Source organism: Strongyloides ratti (assembly GCF_001040885.1).
Source record: "Strongyloides ratti genome assembly S_ratti_ED321, chromosome : 2".
In the NCBI taxonomy this organism is placed as follows: domain Eukaryota; kingdom Metazoa; phylum Nematoda; class Chromadorea; order Rhabditida; family Strongyloididae; genus Strongyloides; species Strongyloides ratti.
This window is the reverse complement of record NC_037308.1, coordinates 2460485-2481713: the sequence shown is the minus strand read 5'-3', so window position 1 is coordinate 2481713 and position 21229 is coordinate 2460485. Positions and strand designations below refer to the sequence as shown.

General features: G+C 19.4%; 9 protein-coding genes across 9 annotated transcripts; all 9 read right to left on the bottom strand.

Moving 5' to 3' along the window:
* Positions 1-465: 465 nt before the first annotated feature.
* SRAE_2000077100 (CAP domain-containing protein) lies at positions 466-1364 on the bottom strand (the record flags this gene model as incomplete). Its single annotated transcript, XM_024651644.1, has 2 exons — positions 466-888; positions 930-1364. The coding sequence occupies 2 exons, from the start codon at positions 1362-1364 to the stop codon at positions 466-468; spliced, it is 858 nt and encodes a 285-aa protein (XP_024505301.1).
* Positions 1365-1965: 601 nt separating this feature from the next.
* On the bottom strand, positions 1966-2851 carry SRAE_2000077000 (CAP domain-containing protein; the record flags this gene model as incomplete). Its single annotated transcript, XM_024651643.1, has 2 exons — positions 1966-2388; positions 2432-2851. The coding sequence occupies 2 exons, from the start codon at positions 2849-2851 to the stop codon at positions 1966-1968; spliced, it is 843 nt and encodes a 280-aa protein (XP_024505300.1).
* Positions 2852-3528: 677 nt separating this feature from the next.
* SRAE_2000076900 (CAP domain-containing protein) lies at positions 3529-4415 on the bottom strand (the record flags this gene model as incomplete). The annotated part of the gene is made up of 2 exons (XM_024651642.1): positions 3529-3951; positions 3996-4415. The coding sequence occupies 2 exons, from the start codon at positions 4413-4415 to the stop codon at positions 3529-3531; spliced, it is 843 nt and encodes a 280-aa protein (XP_024505299.1).
* Positions 4416-5109: 694 nt separating this feature from the next.
* Positions 5110-5918, bottom strand: SRAE_2000076800 (CAP domain-containing protein; the record flags this gene model as incomplete). Its single annotated transcript, XM_024651641.1, has 2 exons — positions 5110-5550; positions 5595-5918. 2 exons carry the CDS (start codon positions 5916-5918, stop codon positions 5110-5112), a joined length of 765 nt encoding a protein of 254 aa, XP_024505298.1.
* A 788-nt stretch (positions 5919-6706) lies between these two features.
* On the bottom strand, positions 6707-7572 carry SRAE_2000076700 (CAP domain-containing protein; the record flags this gene model as incomplete). Its single annotated transcript, XM_024651639.1, has 2 exons — positions 6707-7159; positions 7198-7572. The coding sequence occupies 2 exons, from the start codon at positions 7570-7572 to the stop codon at positions 6707-6709; spliced, it is 828 nt and encodes a 275-aa protein (XP_024505297.1).
* An 847-nt stretch (positions 7573-8419) lies between these two features.
* SRAE_2000076600 (CAP domain-containing protein) lies at positions 8420-9258 on the bottom strand (the record flags this gene model as incomplete). Its single annotated transcript, XM_024651638.1, has 2 exons — positions 8420-8851; positions 8890-9258. 2 exons carry the CDS (start codon positions 9256-9258, stop codon positions 8420-8422), a joined length of 801 nt encoding a protein of 266 aa, XP_024505296.1.
* A 2597-nt stretch (positions 9259-11855) lies between these two features.
* On the bottom strand, positions 11856-12789 carry SRAE_2000076500 (CAP domain-containing protein; the record flags this gene model as incomplete). Its single annotated transcript, XM_024651637.1, has 2 exons — positions 11856-12275; positions 12319-12789. The coding sequence occupies 2 exons, from the start codon at positions 12787-12789 to the stop codon at positions 11856-11858; spliced, it is 891 nt and encodes a 296-aa protein (XP_024505295.1).
* Positions 12790-16676: 3887 nt separating this feature from the next.
* SRAE_2000076400 (CAP domain-containing protein) lies at positions 16677-17391 on the bottom strand (the record flags this gene model as incomplete). The annotated part of the gene is made up of 2 exons (XM_024651636.1): positions 16677-17087; positions 17131-17391. 2 exons carry the CDS (start codon positions 17389-17391, stop codon positions 16677-16679), a joined length of 672 nt encoding a protein of 223 aa, XP_024505294.1.
* Positions 17392-18471: 1080 nt separating this feature from the next.
* Positions 18472-20755, bottom strand: SRAE_2000076300 (Hypothetical protein; the record flags this gene model as incomplete). Its single annotated transcript, XM_024651635.1, has 3 exons — positions 18472-18550; positions 18598-18770; positions 18881-20755. 3 exons carry the CDS (start codon positions 20753-20755, stop codon positions 18472-18474), a joined length of 2127 nt encoding a protein of 708 aa, XP_024505293.1.
* Positions 20756-21229: the final 474 nt, after the last annotated feature.

Sequence of the window (21229 nt, the reverse complement as noted above, 5' to 3'; positions counted from 1 at the left end):
AAAAAACAATCTCTAAAATAGTATTTGATTCAGAATAGTTTAAATTATTCCTGAAAAAAAATTTTTCTAAATAATAAGATATATAATATGATAGATAGAAAAACGAGAAACATCAGAGTACATCTAAGAATATGTTTAACAACCACCTTACAAAATGTATTTAGTGGAAGAAGTTAACTGTGATTCAAATTCAAGAAATGTAAAACAAATGAAAAAATATTTTTACAAAGTTTATAAATATCTATTTTTTTAGAATCATATAAAAAAAAGTAAAATATTTTTTTTAAAGTTTGTTTAAAATTATTGTATTTCAAAAGAGAAGTATAATTTAATAAAATAATGATAAATTTGTTAGCTTAAATATAGACTCTAGTATTTTATTTTATAAAATTTTAATATATATATATATATAATATGTTTTTTTCTTAAAAAAATTAAATAATATCATACAATTTTATATGCCATTTATTCATGAAATATTCTTATAGGTTTAATAACATTTTCTTTAAATTTGTTTTTAACATTACCCTTTGGATGAAATAAACAAACTATATAAAGTGCATAATTGGTCTTAGCAACCCCAATTCCAATAAATTTTGTCCTCCGCCAAACTAATTGTGTAAACATTTTTAATCCTTTTGAAGATCGATGATTTTTGTAATCATAGTACTTACTTTCTTGATACCATCTATTAACAATAGTATTTCCAGCTAGATAAAACATAATTCCCATTGTTTGACCATAAGTATAAAATATAGATAATGGTAAAAGTTTACCTACTTTAGCTGATTTTTCAGCATATTTTTGAGCTAATTTTTCTAGTTTATTATTTAATAAAAGAGGATAACTATAATGGTATTTTCTTAATAAATTAATTTCTTTTAAAATCTAAAAAAAAATACCTGAAATTATTTTTTAGCATTGCTTACATTTAATCTAAAAATTTTATAATTTTGAGAAGAAAAGCATTTATAGTCACAACCATTCCATACCATTCTCCATATGTAAATACTTTTTGCGTTTGTACCTAAGTAAGATTGAACATTAAAATCTTCAAATGGATTATTATTATTTGAAGAAGCTATATTATATGTTTTTTCAATCATAAATTGTGCATATTTATAGGCATCATAAAAATTATCAAAATACCTCCCGTTACATTTATATAAATAAGTACCTTGAAGATTTATTTTTGAAATACGGTATTGACTTATTATAGACAATTTGTTTATATTGTTATGTTGATTTGATAACTTGTTATTGTAATAAACAGAAGCTGCTTCTTTTGAAGGTAAAGTATTGTTTGTTTTTATAAATAAAATTATAGAACTGAAGTATATAAGTATAATGAATATTAAATCCATTTTTATTGAATATTTAAAATTTTAATGAAAATTTATTAAATATATTATAAATTATAGTTATGTGAAAGTCTATGTAAATGAATATTATTATGATTGAAAGTTTTTATGAATACAGATTTATGGTTATAAATTTAAAAAATTATTAATTACAATATAAATGAAAAAAACAATTTAAAAACATATTAACAAATTATATAATTTATTGATACTATTTTTTTTTAAAATTTAGAATAACTTTGTATATTCCCTACTTCATTAACTATTTTTTTTAAGATCACTTTATATTCAAATTATATTTAAAATTTAATCACATGGAATGTAAAAAAAACATGCAAAATTTTATAATTCAACAATAATTTAAAAAATGCTATTATTTTAAGTTGAAAAATCATTATTGCATGAACAAACTTTTTAATAGTTACATTTGTAAAATATTCAATTAAATTTGTAAATATCAAAAAGATAAAACTTTTTATAAAATTTATTATTAAAAAAATATAGCAAACTTTTCTAAAATGATTTCATTTATTTATAATTTTAATAAATAAAATATATATAAAAAAATTTTTTTTAATAACAAAATTTTTTTAATGATATACATTTAATAAACTATCTTTTTTCTAGGTGGTAAAACATTTTTTAAATAATTACCTTTACTATTACCTTTTGGATAAAAAAAGCAAACTACATAAAGAGCAAAATTTTTTTTAACAACACCAATTCCAATAATTTTTGATTTCCTCCAAACTAATTGTGTAAATGATATTAATCCTTTTAAAGGCATATGATTTTTGTAATCATAGTATTTATTTTCTTCATACCAGTTGTTAACTATGGTATTACCTGCTAAGTAAAAAATAATTCCCATTGTACTACCGTAAGGAGAAAATCCAAACAATGATACAATTTTATTAGCTTTAGCTAATGTTTTAGCATGTGATTGAGCTAATCGAGTTAATTTTTTATCAATAAAAAGAGGTGGCGCACCATGAAATTTTCTTAATAAATTAATTTCTTGAAGAGTCTATAAAAAAATGATACTGTAATTAGCATGTGATATTACCCACTTTTGCTTTAAAAACTTCATAATTATTGTGAAAAAAACAATTATAATAACATTTATTCCATGTATGTTTCCAAACATAATAACTTCGTAAAGTTGTTCCTAAAAAATTTCTAATATCAAAATCTTGAAATGGATTAATTTTTTCAATAGAATATCTATAAGGGTTTGTTTTATGCAATAATTTTATATAATTTAATGCTTCTTCAAAAGTTTTAAAATATTTTCCATTGCATTTATACATCATTTTTGTGCCAGCAAAATCAGAAGAAACACAATATTTATGAACAAGATATATTCTTGTATCAATACTTCGTTCATGCGTTATACGATTATTTGGATGAACTCTGTTTTGAAAAAGACATTTTGATATTTTGAATGGTTCAATTATTAAATATAGAAGTATTAATAATATTAACTCCATTTTTATAAATAATTTAAATTTTTATAAAAAAATTATTAAATATATCATAAATTAATGTTATGTAAAAGTTTATGTAAATGAATATTATACCCATTAAAAATATTTATGGATACAGGTTGATGTTTATATGTGTAATAAACTTTTATTAAAATATAAATAAAAAAGTGTTTTATTTTAATTATAAATTAAAATTTATTTTATAACTACTTTTCAATTAAGAAAGTATAAAAAGATTTCAAATGAAATATTAACAAATCATATAATTTATTGATACTATTTTTTTAAATTTATAATAACTTTGTATATTCTTTACTTTATTAACAATACTTTTATTAAGATAACTTTATATTCAAATTTCATCTAAAAATTAATCTGAAATTTAATCACATGGAATGCAAAAAAAAACATGCAAAATTTTATAATTTAACAATAACTAAAAAAATCCTATCATTTTAAGTTGAAAAATCATTATTGCATGAACAAACTTTTAAATAGTTACATTTGTAAGATATTCAATTAAATTTGTAAATATCAAAAAGATGAAACTTTTTATAAAATTTATTATTAAAAAATATAGCAAACTTTTCTAAAATGATTTCATTTATTTATATTTTTAATAAATAAAATATATATAAAAAAATTTTTTTTAATTACAAAATTTTTTTAATGATATACATTTAATAAACTATCTTTTTTCTAGGTGGTAACACATTTTTTAAATAATTACCTTTACTATTACCTTTTGGATAAAAAAAGCAAACAACAAAAAGAGCAAAATTTTTTCTAACAACACCAATTCCAATATATTTTGATTTCCTCCAAACTAATTGTGTAAATGATTTGAATCCTTTTATAGACTTTTGATTATTGTAATCATAGTATTTATTTTCTTCATACCAGTTGTTAACCATTGTACTACCTGCTAAGTAAAAAATAATTCCCATTGTACTACCATAAGGTGAAAATTTAAATAAAGATACAATTTTATTAGCTTTAGCTAATTTTTTAGCCTGTGCTTCAGCTAATCGAGTTAATTTTTTATCAATAATAAGAGGTGGCGCACCATGAAATTTTCTTAATAAAGTTATTTCTTGAAGAATCTATAAAAAAAATTATACTATAAATTGCAATTTATATTACTCACTTTTGCTTTAAAAACTTCAAAATTATTGAAAGAAAAACAACTACAATCACATTTACCCCATATATGTTTCCAAACATAATAACTTCGTAAAGTTGTTCCTAAATAATTTCTAACGTCAAAATCTTGAAATGGCTTAATTTTTTCAATAGGATATCTCATAGTCTTTTTTTGACACAAAAATTTTATATAATTTAATGCTTCTTCAAAAGTTCCAAAATATTGTCCATTGCATTTATACATCATTCTTGTACCAGCAAAATCAAAAGAAACACAATATTTATAAACAAGATATATTTTTGTATCAATACTTTGTTCTTGTGTCAAATGATTATTTGGATGAACTCTGTTTTGAAAAATACATTTTGATATTTTGAATGGTTCAATTATTAAATATAGAAGTATTAACAATATTAACTCCATTTTTATGAATAATTAAAATTTTAAAAAAAAAAATTAATAGATATATCATAAATTAATGTTATGTAAAAGTTTATGTAAATGAATATTTTTACCATTGAAAATATTTATGGATACAGGTTGATGTTTATATGTGTAATAAACTTTTATTAAAATATAAATAAAAAAAGTATTTTTTTTAATTATAAATTAAAATTTATTTTATAACTACTTTTCAATTAAGAAAGTATAAAAAGATTTCAAATGAAATATTAACAAATCATATAATTTATTGATACTATTTTTTTTAATTTATAATAACTTTGTATATTCTCTACTTTATTAACAATACTTTTATTAAGATAACTTTATATTCAAATTCAATCTAAAAATAAATCTGAAATTTAATATTATGGAATGTAAAAAAACATGAAAAATTTTGTAATCTAGCATTAACTAAAAAAATGCTATTATTTTAAGTTGAAAAATCATTATTACATGAACAAACTTTTTATATGTTGCATTTATAAAATATTCAATTAAATTTGTAAATATCAAAAAGATGAAACTTTTTATAAAAATTAAAAACTATTTTGTTTTAGTAGAATTTATGGTTAAAAAAAATATGACAAATTTATCTACATTAATTTTAATTTCTTATATTTTTTATAAATAAAATATATTTATAAAAATCTTTTTAAAAAATAAATAACTTGATTTAATAATATTTATTTAAAGTAAATCTAAATTTTTGAGGAAGAAGAACATTCTTATGAAATTTGTTCCTAATGTTACCTTTTGGATAAAATTTACAAACCAGATATAATACTGGTCCTTTTTTAACAACACCAACACCAATATATTTTGTGCTCAACCAAACTAATTGTGTAAATGAATCTAAATCTTTTAAAGATCTATATTTTTTGTAATCATAGTATTTACTTTCTTCATACCACCTATTTACTATAGTACTTCCTGCCAAATAAAAAGTAGCTCCTATTGTCTCACCATAAGGATTAAACCATGATGATGATGAAAAAAGTTTACCAACATAAGCTATTTTTTCAGCATGTTTTTGAGCTAATTTTGTTAGTTTTAAATTTTCTTTTAGAGGTTCAGATTTGTGAAATTTTCTTAAAAAATTTATTTCTTCAACAACCTAAAATAAACTAATACTGAAATTATCATTTAATTTTAACTTACTTTTTGTTTAAAAATACTAAAATGATCAAGAGAATAGCATTTAAAATTACAATGTTTCCATATACGTTGCCAAATTATATAGCCTTGTAAATTTGATCCTAAATAATTCTTTATATTAAAAGATTCCATGGGAATAGCTTTTTCTATAGGATATTTTGGAATCACTTTTCCACTCAATAATCTCAAATAATTGTACGCTCCTTCTTCAGTTTGAAACTGTTTTCCATTACATTGATACACTAATGTTTTTTTAAAAACTGAATTATAAGTACAATATTTATATACAATACTTATTTTGCCATCAATATTTTCTTGTTGTAACATTTTACTATTACCAACATTTTTTTTTCTTGAAAATATACCTAATATTATTGAAGATTCAATTAGAATTGATAGAAAAATTAAAAAAATAAAATTCATTTTTATAATTATTTCAATTTTCAAAGGAAAATTATTAAATGTAATATAAAATAGTGTACATTAGAAGGTTATTTAAATAAGTATAAAAAATTTTATTAAAAATGGTTTTTGATATAAAGTTGTTATTATAAATATAAAACTTTTTTAAAATAAAATATACCAAAGTAATAAAAAGTTAGGTACGTGTCTAATGAATCAAATATTTACTTAAAAACTAAAAATTTTATAATTTTTAAAAAATTAAAAAAAATTAATGAATGAAATTTTTAAACTGTAAATATTTTTTGCAAGTTTTTTTTTTAATATTTTTTACTTATTTGTATAATTTATCTATTAATATTTTTTTATTATCCTAATTTTTTTTATGTAACACTACCAAATATTGTATTTAATCAATTTAGCTTTTTTTTACGTATTGCTCTTTGAAACAGAATATAATTAAAAGTATTTTATTAAACATTTGTAAAGGGAAATTATTCTATCAATCATAATTGAAATAAATTATATTATAATCATATTATCAATTACTTAAAATTTCTTTGAAAAAAAAACAAATTTCTTTACTTACGTTAGAAAATATGTTTATAATTTTTTTAAGTTTAATTTAACAATTATTTTCATAAATTTTACTTGATAAAATTAACAAAAATTATAATACTCTAGTAGTAGTGTTACAAAATGCAATCAAATTTTTATTGACGAGTTCTTCTCAACCAACTTGTGAAAGAATTAAACCAATTGTAGTGAAGTTTATCAACATTTCTTTTGTAATCTTTAGGAGTGTTTCCTTTTGGCAAATACTTGCATACCACAATAACCATATCGCCTCTGACAGCGACACCAATACCTACAATTAGTGAACTTTTCCAAACTAATTGTGTAAACATTTGACTTCCTGGTTTTGGTCTTTTAAGCAAAAAATTAAAGCCTTTTTTTTCTTCATACCATTTTTTGGCAATTAAAAAAGCTGCTGGTAAGTATGCTACACCAACTGTTTCTCCAAGATAATCACTATCATCACGTGTTAAACTACTAGTTAATGCTATTTGATTAGCACGTTTTTGTGCTAATTTGCTGATATGTCTATCTTCAGTAAGTTTTGGTGCATTATGCCACTTTCTATATTCATTCATTTCTCTTAAAAGCTAAAAAAAGCTCTATGTCATCATTAACTTAGACTTACATTGTATTTTAACATCTTGAAATTATTTCTGACAAAACATTTATAATCACAATTTATCCATATTCTTTGCCAAATTCTTGTACTAAAGCTGTTATCTCTCAAAACAGTTTTTATATTAAAGCTATTGTATTTATCAGAACTTCGTCTACTACTATGTCTAGAGTGTGAATTTTCAATTGAATTTCTAACATTATTTTGATTAGAAAGATCTTGTATACTTAAAAATTCTTGAAATTGATTTATACTTCCGCGATGACTATTTTGACTAACCAAAGGTATATTTGAATAAGAACTCGAACGAGATAAAATTTCTAATGTAGTTGAGATTAAAAAAAAACATATAAAAAAAATGAAAAAAGATTTTTTATTGTTCATAGTGTATTTTAAAATTAAATTGATTTATAATAGTATATATAGTAAATAATCATTTTTCCATTAAAGTATATATAAATAATAATTAAATTTTATTGAATGAACTTTATGAAAGAATAAATTACTTTTTTAATAAGAGATATTTTAAATTTTGAACTGAAAAATAATGTATCATAGAAATTTTGAACAGATAAATTTAAATGAATTGAAAGTAAAATATTTGATGAAAACATTATATTGGTAAAATATAAATAATCATAAAAAATTAACTTTTTAGATAAAGATTTAGATTAAAAATCTAAAGTTAAAGGTTAAAAATATGATTTAAAATATTTATGATTATTAAAGTAGTTTTTTGATAAAAAAAATTATCTATTTTAAATAAAAAGTAAATATTTAAGACTAATATTCAAAAATTGTCAGCTTCTTTAAAACTATTGAAAAAATGTTTCAACACCAACTTTTAATAAAAATCTATTTTTTTTTAAATTTTAAAATATAACTATTAAAAAAGATTTTAAAGTTTTGACAGCAAAGTATTATATCTATATTATTATTTTATTAATAATTTCATCCTTTTGTATAACTATTTCATTTTTCTTCTACAATAAAAATATTTTATATATATATTAACATGAAAACAAATTAATTAAAAAAAATTAATTATTTAATTTATTGAACTTGTACAATTTGTAGATAATGTTAAATGATTTCAAAAAAGATTATAATTCACCTTTTGGTTACTCATTTTTTTATAAAATATATTTTGTAATTGATAATCACATAATTTTGATTAAATTATCAAGTGAAAATACAAATTAACAAACTCTTGTATTTCATATAAAAATGTTTAAAAGAAAAATTTGAAGAATTTTCCGGGAATCTCGTTGACATTTTCTTTATAGTAACCCATAGTGTTTCCTCTTGGATAAAAATAAACGACTACATAAATCATATCATTGGCCTCACTAACACCAATTCCCATTTCAGTTGTAGATTTCCAAACTAATTGTGCAAATAATTGACTACCAAATCTTGTTTGTCCTGTTTTAAAATTGTAATTTTTTCTTTCATCATACCATCTATTAGCAAGTGATGAAGCTGCTGGAATATATGCCAAACCAACGACTTCTCCATATTTGCTTTCTCTACTATTGTGCAAAATCATTTTTTGGAGAGCCATTAAATTAGCGCGATGTTGAGCTAAATAACAAAGTCTAGAACTATATTTAAGAGGTGGAACATTATGAAATTTTCTATATAAGTTTATTTGTTGTGCTAACTAAAACAATTTAATTATAAATATCTGTTTTAATTTACCTTCACTTTAAATAATGTATAATCGTTTTTTACAAAACACTTAAAATCACATTTACTCCATGTTGCTTTCCATACTTTAAGACTAATACGATTGGTTCCTAAAAAAGGTCTTATATCAAATTTAGTTGGTGGAACAAATTTTACTGCACTTCTGTACTTTGTAAATGGATTCTTTATACAAACATGGTCATAAAGTTTTAACTTTTCTGTATATGTTAAACCATTTTCACCATCCATACTATTTCTTCGAACTAACTCTTGAGTAGAAGAAGCAGATGATAAGGAATGAGAACGCCGTAAATTTTCTAATGTAAGAGGAAAAAAACTAATATATAAAATAAGAATTTTTAAATTTATTGTAGCAATCATATTAAAGTATATGAATTTAATAAATTTTTTAAATAATTTTATATATAAAACAATTTCCTATAAAGGATATATAAACAGTTATTATATTTTTAAATTAAACTTTACATAAACTTTACATTAAAATCATGTCTTTTTAAAGAAATTATGTTAAAAATTAATTAGAATGATTTAAAAGAAAAAAAACTTGATAAAAAAAAAAGATTTTCAAGAAGTAAAAACTGGTAGATATAGTAAATAAAAATTCATAGAAGATATTTCTAATTAGAAATTTTAAAAATTTTAAAAATATTAATACTATGATTTTAAACATTTAGAATTAAAAAAATTTTCTAATTATATTAAAAGATAAATTCTTCAATTAATATTTTTTAAATCGTTATTTTTACTTTTATAATTTGTTGTTCAAATGTTAAATATCTTATAAACAAAAGAAATTATATTTTATATAAAAATTTATTACCTTTTTTTAGTTTTTTAATTTTTAGTCTAACACCAAAACCAATACTTTGTTAGTCACATTTTTTTAAAAAAAAAATTAAATATTAAAAATCAAGTAATAACAAATGTTAAATGCTAGTAATTTGTATTATTTTAATATTTTCTTAATTTTAAACAAAAATTCTATGTTAAAAATTATTAGTTAAAAAATTTTATCTATTCTTTTTATGTAAATTATACTACAATTGTAAAGTTACATATAGTTTGAATTTTTTAATTATAATTTCTTTTAAAAATTTGTTACTTTAATACTATAAATTATTATCTTTTAATAGTTGATTGATTTTCAATTTTAGTTTCACACATAATTGTTTAAATTGTAAATAAAAAAACCTTTTGTTTTTAATATAATATTTTGATTTTATTTGTAGTTAAAATATAATTTTTGATAAAATTATACCAAAAATATTTTAAAAGAATTATATAAAACAATTTTTGATATTATATTTAATTAAATCTTTTAAATTAAACGCTGTTTTATTATATTTTAGAATTATTGTTGATAAGTAAAAAAATTTTATAGTAAAATAAACGTAGAATCAAATTTCTTCAAAAAAATGAAACATGAAAAATATTAATTTAGTAAAAGTATATTGATAATGTTATATTTATATATATTTTTCAATTACAAACTTTTTTAATTATATATTTTTAATGTATAATAAGAAAAGCATTTGACAATAATATAAATAGATAAAGTTTAAATACGAATTAATAAATGTCTCATGTTTTATTATTTTTTGAAAGTTTATAATTTTTTTAATGAATTCCAGTATTTACTGTGATTATTATAAACATTTTTTTTAAGATTGACCAAAACACTTTTTTTAGAATAAAATTTAATGAATACATATTTGTATTCATCAACTACAGCTAAACCAATGTTAGTATCAGTTAAGTTTTTTTAAACTAATTATGTAAACATTAAACTATTTTTATACCTATTTTTTGGTCTAAAATAATAGTAATATTTTTCATTATATTATCTATTTGGAAGTAATGATACTACTGAAATATATAATGCACTAAAAACTTTACAATATGATTCATTTTATTTTGTAAAATTTTTTTTACGAATGTCATTTTAATGACTTTATCATTAGTTACATAATTAAAAACATAATTTAATTTCAATTGATTTGCCTAATGCTATTTTCTACATTTAATTAGTTATTTTAATAACTAAAAAAAAATAACTGATATTATTGCTTAAAAATCTATTTTTATTTTATAATATTTAAAATTATTTTTTTGTTAAACAACTAAAATTGCATTCATTTCATACTTAATACCAAATTTTCTTATTAAAAAAATTTTTTTTCATAAGTTTATCAATAATAAAATCATTTAGTAAACTTTTTTTATACTTCTTTTTTACACCATCTTTTGATTGATTTATTATAAAATCAGTAAATTTTTTTGCTTACTTTAATAAATATTACCATTATAATTGTTATCTTTTTATTTACATAATTATAAATTACATTTTTAAAAAAAACCTAATAATAAAATTATATTAAAACATTTATTATTTCACAGCAAACAATTTTAATTTTTTAGTTAACAATATTTTTTATTTTTATAAATAAAAATTTTATATTGAAGGATATATAAATAAAATCAATTTTTATTAAAATGTTTTGTTTAAATAAATAAAATAATTAAATTTATAGATAATTCTTAATATGTACTTTTTTTGAAACTAAACGTATTTAAATTACCCTAAAAATTATTTTTTTAAATTGTTGAAATCAATCAGAAAAAAGTTAGAAAAAAAAACAAAATATTGCTTTTTAAAGTACAAATATTTATTTATATTGAATTTGTCATTAAAGTTGCTAAGTAGATAAAAAAAATTTTAATTATTATTTTTATAAAAAAATGATTTTATTAAATAGTATTTAAAAATATGGCATTTTATTTAGCATGTTTTTTTAAGAAAGAAATATTTGTTTTAAAAAAAGTAAATAAAAAAAACTTTTAATTAATTTAATATGATAAAATTAAATTAATTATAAATCTAGAATAATTTTTTTTGTAAATATAATATAACAAGATATTATTTTTCAAAAAACAACTTTTTTTTTCTATAAGCCTACTTAATTTTTAGAAGTAAATTTACGTTTCATGACATTTGCTCGATATTTTCCTTTAATATTACCCCTTGGAAAGAAAATGAATATAATATAAAGAATATTATTTTTTATTCTAGCTGCAATACCAATTTGTTGCGATGATTTCCATACTAATTGTGTAAATGGTTGGGTAGATGATTTAGGTATATGTAAAAAAAAGTTATATTTTGAAAATCCACTATACCAATAATTAATTAATATAGTAGCTGAAGAAACAGGAATAGCTTGGCAAATTTCTGCATATGGTGTATATTTACTTGTCTCACATTTATTTTCATCCATATATGATTGAATATGTATCTCCGCTAGTATATTAAAACTTCCATCTATTTCTAATGGAAGTACATTATGATATTTTCTATATAAATTTATTTCAGTTACAACCTATAAAATTCATTGGTATTTTTATAAAAAAAAAAAAACTTACTTTACTTTTAAACAATGCACAATTATCTTTGAAAAGACTAACAAAATCAAAATTTATCCATACGCTTTTCCAAATTAAATAACCAAATACACCTTGTTTTTCGACAAATTTTCCAAGTTTTGATTGTGTTTCTATAAAATTAGCATCATTTAATGCTAATGAATCACTTGAAATTAAATTACTTATTGACTTTCTTTGTTTATCAGCAAAATTAGGAAAACTTGATGGAAGTGATTTTGATCGTTGTATTGAATTTAAAGGATAATTTTTGCATTCAATGACTGAAATACCATTAGTAGTATCTAATTGATTTATACAAAATGGTTTATAAGTTAAACTATTGGTTTTTCTTATAGTACCATTAGTGAAATATCTATTTTCTTTTTTTGGCAATGTTGGTGTTTGTGATAATATTAATATATATAGTTTTAATAGAATTAATAATATAAAATAAAATTTTGTTTCAAACATTTTTTAATTTATTTTTTATAAAAACTATATTTTATACAGAAAATATTATATTGGGATTAAGTTAAGGTTAGTTAAATATAAATTTAACCATTTATAAAACAAAAGTATAAAAGTTGAAGTTATAAAAATTAAAAAAAACGTTTTTTTATAATAGAATATTTTTTAATAATTTCATTTTTCTGAATAACGAAAAACATTGCTTCTATATCTACCTTTGATATTGCCTGGTGGAAAAAAAATACAGACAACAAACACTATTTCTTCATCTCTTATTACACCTATGCCAATTTTCTGTGAATCTTTCCAAACAAGCTGTGAAAACATTTCAGTTTTAGGATTATTATTATGAAGGAAAAAATTATAATGTATACTCTGATCATACCAATTCTTAACAACTAATGGACTAATACAAAATTTTATAACTGAATATGTTTCTCCATATGGCTTATATTTATTGTTAAAGTTATATTTTTTTAGTGAAAATTGGATTGCTTTTTCCGTAGCTATATAATCTAGCTTGCTATGTCTTTCAAGATATTTTACTTTATGAAGAACTCTATATAAATTTATCTCTTTGAAAATCTATAAAAATCAAATTTTTATTTCAGATAACTTACATTGTATTTAAATTCGTTAAAATAATTTTCTGATAAAAATTTTAAATTACAATTCATCCATATTTTTTGCCAAACTTTGAAACTTCTACTGGTAAGATCTATATATTTATAAAATTCGGGACCTTTTTTTTTAATACTTTTTTTAAGTTCAAGTTCTCTCATTTTAACATCAGCTGCCAAACTTGTCATCGGTTTACAAACAGAATTTCTCCTTGGGCTGTTTAAACTTTTACAGTAAGTAAATGCTTCAGCACTTGTTTTAAATGCTTTATCTTTACAAATAAAAAATATAGTATCTCCAAATGTATGTTTTACAACTTTATATTCCTCTTTAATCATGCTGGTTCTTTTGTTGTTTAAACTATGGCTACGTCTTACTGGTGCAATAGGTACCATGACGCTTTCTATTACTTTATAATAAACAAAATATAACAAAAAAATTAAATATAATAGTAACTTCATTTTAAAATATTTAAAAAAAATGCTATAAAAACTTTGTAAAAAAATTAATAATTTTATACTAACTTATAAATTTAAGTTATGATTTTTAAAAGGATATGTCAATAATATTTTTGATTTAACTTTAAAAATTTAAATTTTTTCAATGAAATTTTTTAATAAAATTTCAATATTTTTTTTTACTTTTTATAACAATCTTATTTTTATATATGAAAAAGTTAATAAAATTAAAGTATAAATAATGTAATTTTTTTAAATAATTTTGTGAAACAAAAAAGAAAGTTAGTATTTTTTTTTATCTAAAAAGTTTAAAATGATCAGATCAAAATATTCTTTGAATATTTTTCTAAGAAAAAAATTTTCCAATAGTTCAAATATTACTACTGTTTTTTATAATTTTTTTGGCATTAATTTCAAAAATGTTTTTATTAAAATTATTTTATACATGTATGATTTTTTATTTAAAAAAATTGTTAATTTAAATATGATATTTAATTTTTTTTTAATATTTTTTTTTAAAAATAATTGTGCTAATAAATATATTTGAATTTTAAAAAGAGTAATTTCAAAGATTTATTTTGCTTTATGCATTATTGGATATTCTTTTTTTTTCTAAATGAATAGAAAATTTTATAAACATTGTGTTTTGATAATTTAAAAAATATTTTAATTTATTTAAATTGATATCATTTTTTTTAGTAATAAAATTTTTTTGTTAAATCATCTCTTTTATACATAATTTTTTATTTTGATATTTAATTTGGAGGAAGAATAGTGGTAATATATTGATTTCTTCTATTACCTGGTGGATTAAAGAGGCAAACAACAACAAGGTGATATTTTTTTTGTGCAATTCCAATACCTATATTTGTACTACTTTTCCATACTAATTGTGTAAATGGTTGGGTAGATGATTTAGGTATATGTAAAAAAAAGTTATATTTTGAAAATCCACTATACCAGTAATTAATTAATATAGTAGCTGAAGAAACAGGAAGGGCTTGGCAAATTTCTGCATATGGTGTATATTTACTTGTCTCACATTTATTTTCATCTATATGTGATTGAATATGTATCTCTGCTAATAAATTAAAACTTCCATCTATTTCTAATGAAGATGCATTATGATATTTTTTATATAAATTTATTTCAGTTTCAAGCTACAAAATTCTTTGGTATTTTTATTAAAAAAAACTTACTTTACTTTTAAACAATGCACAATTATCTTTGAAAAGATTAATAAAATCAAAATTTATCCATACGCTTATCCAAATCAAATAATCAAATACACCTTGTTTTTCAACAAAATAAGGAAAACTTGATGAAAGTGATAATGATCGTTGTATTGAATTTAAAAGATAATTTTTGCATTCAATGACTGAAGTACTATTATCGAAATATCTATTTTCTTTTTTTGGCAATGTTGGTGTTTGTGATAGTATTAATATTTATAGTTTTAATAATATTAATAATATAAAATAAAATTTTGTTTCAAACATTTTTTAATTTATTTTTTATAAAAACTATATTTTATACAGAAAATATTATATTGGGATTAAGTTAAGGTTAGTTAAATATAAATTTAACCATTTATATAACAAAAGTGTAAAAGTTGAAGTTATAAAAATAAAAATAAACGTTTTTTTATAATAGAATATTTTTTAATAATTTCATTTTTCTGAATAACGAAAAACATTGCTTCTATATTTACCTTTAATATTGCCTGGTGGAAAAAAAATACAGACAACAAACACTATTTCTTCATCTCTTATTACACCTATGCCAATTTTCTGTGAACTTTTCCAAACAAGCTGTGAAAACATCTCAGTTTTAGAATTATATTTATGAAAGAGAAAATTATAATTTATACTTTGATCATACCAACTCTTAACAACCAATGGACTAGAACAAAATCTTGTAAATGCATATGTTTCTCCATATGTCTTGTATTTATTATTCAAGTAATGCCTTTTAATTGAAAAATGGATTGCTTTTTCCATAGCTATAGCGTCTAGCTTACTATGTCTTTCAAGATAATTTACTTTATGCAAAGCTCTATATAGATTTATCTCTTTTAAAATCTTTAAAAATCAAATTTTTTTTTTCAGATAACTTACATTGTANTAATAATTTTATACTTATTTATAAATTTAAGTTATGATTTTTTAAAGGATATGTCAATAATATTTTTGATTTAACTTTAAAAATTTAAATTTTTTTAATGAAATTTTTTTTTAATTTTTATAACAATCTTATTTTTATATATGATAAAGTTATTAAAATTAGAATATAAATGATGTATTTTTTAAAAATAATTTTGTGTAACAAAAAAGAAAGTTAGTATTTTTTTTTATCTAAAAAATTTAAAATGACCAGATCAAAATATTCATTTAATATTTTTCTAAGAAAATTTTTTCAAACAGTTTAAATATTACTACTGTTTTCTACAATTCTTTTGGCATTTATTTCTAAAATGTTTTTAAATAAAAATTTTTCTTTATATGTTTAATTTATTATTAAAAAATTGTTTATATAAATATGATATTTAATTTTTCTATAATCCTTTTTTTTCAAAAATTCTTGTGCTAACAAATATATTTGAATTTTAAAAAGAGTAATTTCAAAGATTCATTTTGCTTTATGCATTATTGGATATTCTTTTTTTTTTCTAAATGGATAGAAAATTTTATAAACATTGTGTTTTGATAATTTAAAAAACATTTTAATTTATTTAAATTGATATCATTTTTTTTAGTAATAAAATTTTTTTGTTAAATCATCTCTTTTATACATAATTTTTTATTTTGATACTTAATTTGGAGGAAGAACATTGGAAATATATTGATTTCTTTTATTACCTGGTGGATTAAAGAGGCAAACAACAACAAGATGATATTTTTTTTGTGCAATTCCAATACCTATATTTGTACTACTTTTCCATACTAATTGTGTAAATTCATCAAAATATTTATTTTGGCTTCTACTATTTTTATAATTATAATTATCACCTTTTATATACCAATTTCTTGCAATTTGAATTGCATTATTTTTTTGAGATACTACTACAAGTTCACCATATTTTCTCATATGAATAATTTTATATAATACTCTAGAAGAAGCATAGGCTTTAGCATGTTGTTGTGCTTTTGTGCTAAGATGTTGATTTAATTTCAATGGAGAAGCATGATTATGCCTTCTATAAGCATTCATTTCTGCTAGAAGCTATTTAAAAGAAAATTATCAAAAATCATTAAAAAAAATTTACTTTTGTTTTCAATTTTAAAAAATTTGAACTTGAATAACAAACATAATTGCAATGGTTCCATATTTTACTCCATACTAAATTACTAAAACTACTTGGCTTCAATTTCCTAATAAATTTTTGATCTTTATTTTGAATTCCTCGATGTAAATAATTTGGTTGATGAAATCCAAAATTATTTACTGTTTTTCTAGGATTATTAATGTAACTAGAAGTAGAAAAAATGCAATAAATATTAAATAATAATATTAGTAAAAAAGTCATAATATTTAGTAATAATTGTTTAAATTATTTTAGTAATTTAAAAAATGTCACACGTTTTTAAATTTATATACATTAATAATTATTAATCTTTTTAAAAATTATTATATTTATTTTAGGTAAATATAAATTGAAACATAATTTGTAAAAAAAAGTGATAAATCAACAATTTATAGGTAATATTTTAAAATATTTATTGTTTATATATGTAAAATTTTTTAAATATTACAAATTTTAATAAAATATTTAGAATTTGTTAATTAAATATTTCGTTTATATCAATTAAAAAATTTTTTCCATCTTGTCTTGTGTTATTCTTTAAATAAACTATAGTTCCAATAGATATAGCAATGATAATACAAATTAAAAAAATGAACACGATAGTACTAAAATTCATATCTTTAATAACAAATGTTAAATATAACAATTGTTTTTTTATTATATATCGATTTAAAAATATTTTAATTATTTTAAATAAACCATAGATAACACATTTTATTTCTACTAAAATTTTTATCTTTTGTAAATATTATTAATGATGTCATTAAAAAAAAATTATTTTTTAAATGAAATAAAAATATTTAACACAACAACATTTTTTATATAATTTTTTGTATTACCATTACACATGACTTTTACAAAATGTTTTTCCATTTTCTTCATTTACAATTGTTTTAACTTAATATAATTCAAACATTTATTATTTTTACATTCTAAAAGTATATTTATTTTTGTTTGATTTAATTTAAAAAAAAAAAATAAACATGTTAAATTGTTGTAATTATTCTTATTTTAAATAAATATAATTATTTATAGATAAGATGTTAGAAAAAGATATTTATTGGTAAAAAAAAAAGATTTGTCAATAAAAAGAACATTATTTGATACAAAAAAAAATATGGCAGCCAAATTTTACATATATAAAAGATTAAAAAGATATTTTTTATATAAAGAGATCTTCTGCCTCTGTCAGCCATGATGATATAATGATTAATAGGTAATAGTTGTTTTTTTCAAAAAAAAAAATTAATTAATTTTGTCATAAAAAGTTAGAGAGAATAAGGAATGATATTTTAGGCATTTTTAATTAATTTGTATTGTATTCATATTTCTTCTTTCATTTCCAACTTTTTGACTTGTATTTAATCGACCAAAACCAACTCTTTAAAAAAAAAAATAAATTATAAAAAAAATAAAATTAAAACTTACAAATCAACATCTCTATTATCATGAAATGAAGAATTATTTAAATGATCATTATCATTAAAATTATAATTTCCTGTCTGTCCTATTCCATTATTACCTTCTTCAATTTTATATATACTTGTTGATGTCTGTGAATTACTAAATCTAAACATTCCATTTTCTTTTCTTTTTTTGCACTAAAATATAATAAAATTAATTTCATATATAAAAAAATAAAAAAATATAGAATAACCACAAACACAAGAAAAGATAACAAAAATAAAACTAATAATACTCAATGTCTTACTCTTATAAAATCATAAATATCTAAAAACCATCCGATAATATTATTTTTAATTCTTATCATGTGTAAGAAGTTATCTATATTAAGGCAGCTTACAATGATAATGATTGATATTATTATTAATAAAAAAATAAATAAAAATATTGAAAGAAATATTATTGCATGCCTTATTTCTTCTTGAGTTGGTGAAAAAATATTACTTAAAAATGTTGTATTATTTAAATTTTTTCTTTTTTCTATTTCTTTATTAAAATTTTTGACTACTTCTTCTATAATATCATCTGATGTTATTGTTGTTGATTGATGACTAGTAGAAGATATTGAAATTGTTGTACTTTCTGATGTAGAAGTTAAAAGTGTAGTTTGATGTGAATTTATATTACTAATTATTATTTCACTATTTTCTTCTTTTTCAACACTACCCTCAACATTTTCTTTACTTTTAATGACATCTTCATTAAATGTCATATTTTTACTTTCAGGAAATTGGGTTGTTTGACTTTCTGAATTTATATTTGATGTCATTGTTATGGCGCCATCATTAAATGATTTTATTAAATTTTTAGGAGTATCATCATTACTTGATGACGTATCATTATTAATTGTAGATTCTGTTGTCATTGAAAAATCAACTTCTTGTAAAAGTTTTGTTACTAATTTTTTATCTTCAGTTGTAGTTTCTTCTAATTCTTTTGTTGTAGATAGAATTTTAGGAATAATAATTGTTGATGTTAAAACAGTAAACTCTTCTGAATCTGGAAAATAAGTTGTTTTTTCATCATTTTCAGTTGATGTAAGTGTTAATGAAGTTGATACCTGTGCTAAAGTATTATTATTTTGATCTTCAATAATTTTAGTTGTTGAAGTTAATATATCAGAAAAGACTTCTTTAGTTTTATCAATAATAAAAATTTCTCCACCATCTTCATCTTTATTTATTATAGGTAATTGTGGTGTTGTTGTTGTAGGTGTTGGTCCAACAAATATTGTTGATTGTTTAACTTCCATTGAATTTATTTCCTCATTACTTTTTTTATCTTCTTCATTATTATTAACTTCAACATTCCTTACCTCAAAAGGATCTTCTGTTGTTAAAAATTTATCTTTCATGGTAAAAGGTATTGTAATATCTTCAGCAGTTGTTGTATCAATAATATTATTATTTTTTGTTGAATGATTATTTTTTATAATAATTTTATTATTAACATTTTCATTATTCTCCTCTTCACCAATATCAAATTGAACATCATCAGAAGAAGTTTTATTACTATCTTTTTGTCTATTATCTTCATTTGATATATCTAAAGCCATATCACTTTTATCTATGCTTTCTGGATTTTCATTACTAATACCTTCTTTGAAAGATGATGTAGTGATAAGGCTTTCTTCATTAATATTTGCAGGTGTTGTCCTCATTAATACATCTAATCCATTATTTATCATTTTAATTGTTGTATCATTATTAGGATGATCCTTATCAGTTGAGGGTGTTGTTTCTATTATATTTATAGAATGATTTTTTGTTACTGATATTTCATTAAATTGATTCAATGTTTTTAAATTTTCATTTATTTTAGTTGACTCTCCAAATGCTGTTGTAACATTAAATGGATCATCTTCTGGTAACTCTAAAGACATACTACTTTTATCATTTTTTTCTTCTTTATCATCTCCAAGTGAAAAATCTTCTTCATTAGATTTAATATTTTTAGATAAATCAAAATCATTTTCTAGAGATTTTTTTTCTATTGATGATGAAATTTCCATTGAATCATCATATATTTTATGATTTTCTGTATTAACTAAACTACCTCCAACATCACTATATACTAAATATAAACAACCAAATATAAAAAATATTATTAGTAATAATTTCATATTATTTTATCTATAAATATAACAATTTAATTAATACAAAAAAAAATGATAATAATTAATTAGAAGAAGTAAAACTTGGAATATTAATTAATTAATTAATTAATTAAAAAAAAATTAAGATATAATATAATAAAAATGTATGTTATGTTAAGATTAATCATATTTTATCAGGGGCAAAAACAACTCTTATATATAGATATCATTTTATATCATACAAAAATTATATATATCATTTTATTATAAAATACTAATGAAAAGTAGTATAAGAATAAATTTTTTTTTTTAGACATATAATTGTATATATAATACTATGTATTTATTACTTAACAAATAGTATTTGTATATATATATTTTTTTTATTATAATATCAAAAGAAAAAGGTAAAATAAAATGATTAATAATAAATAAAATAACAAATTTTTGTACATTTTATTATTCATTAAAATATTATATAATAAATATAGTTTATATATA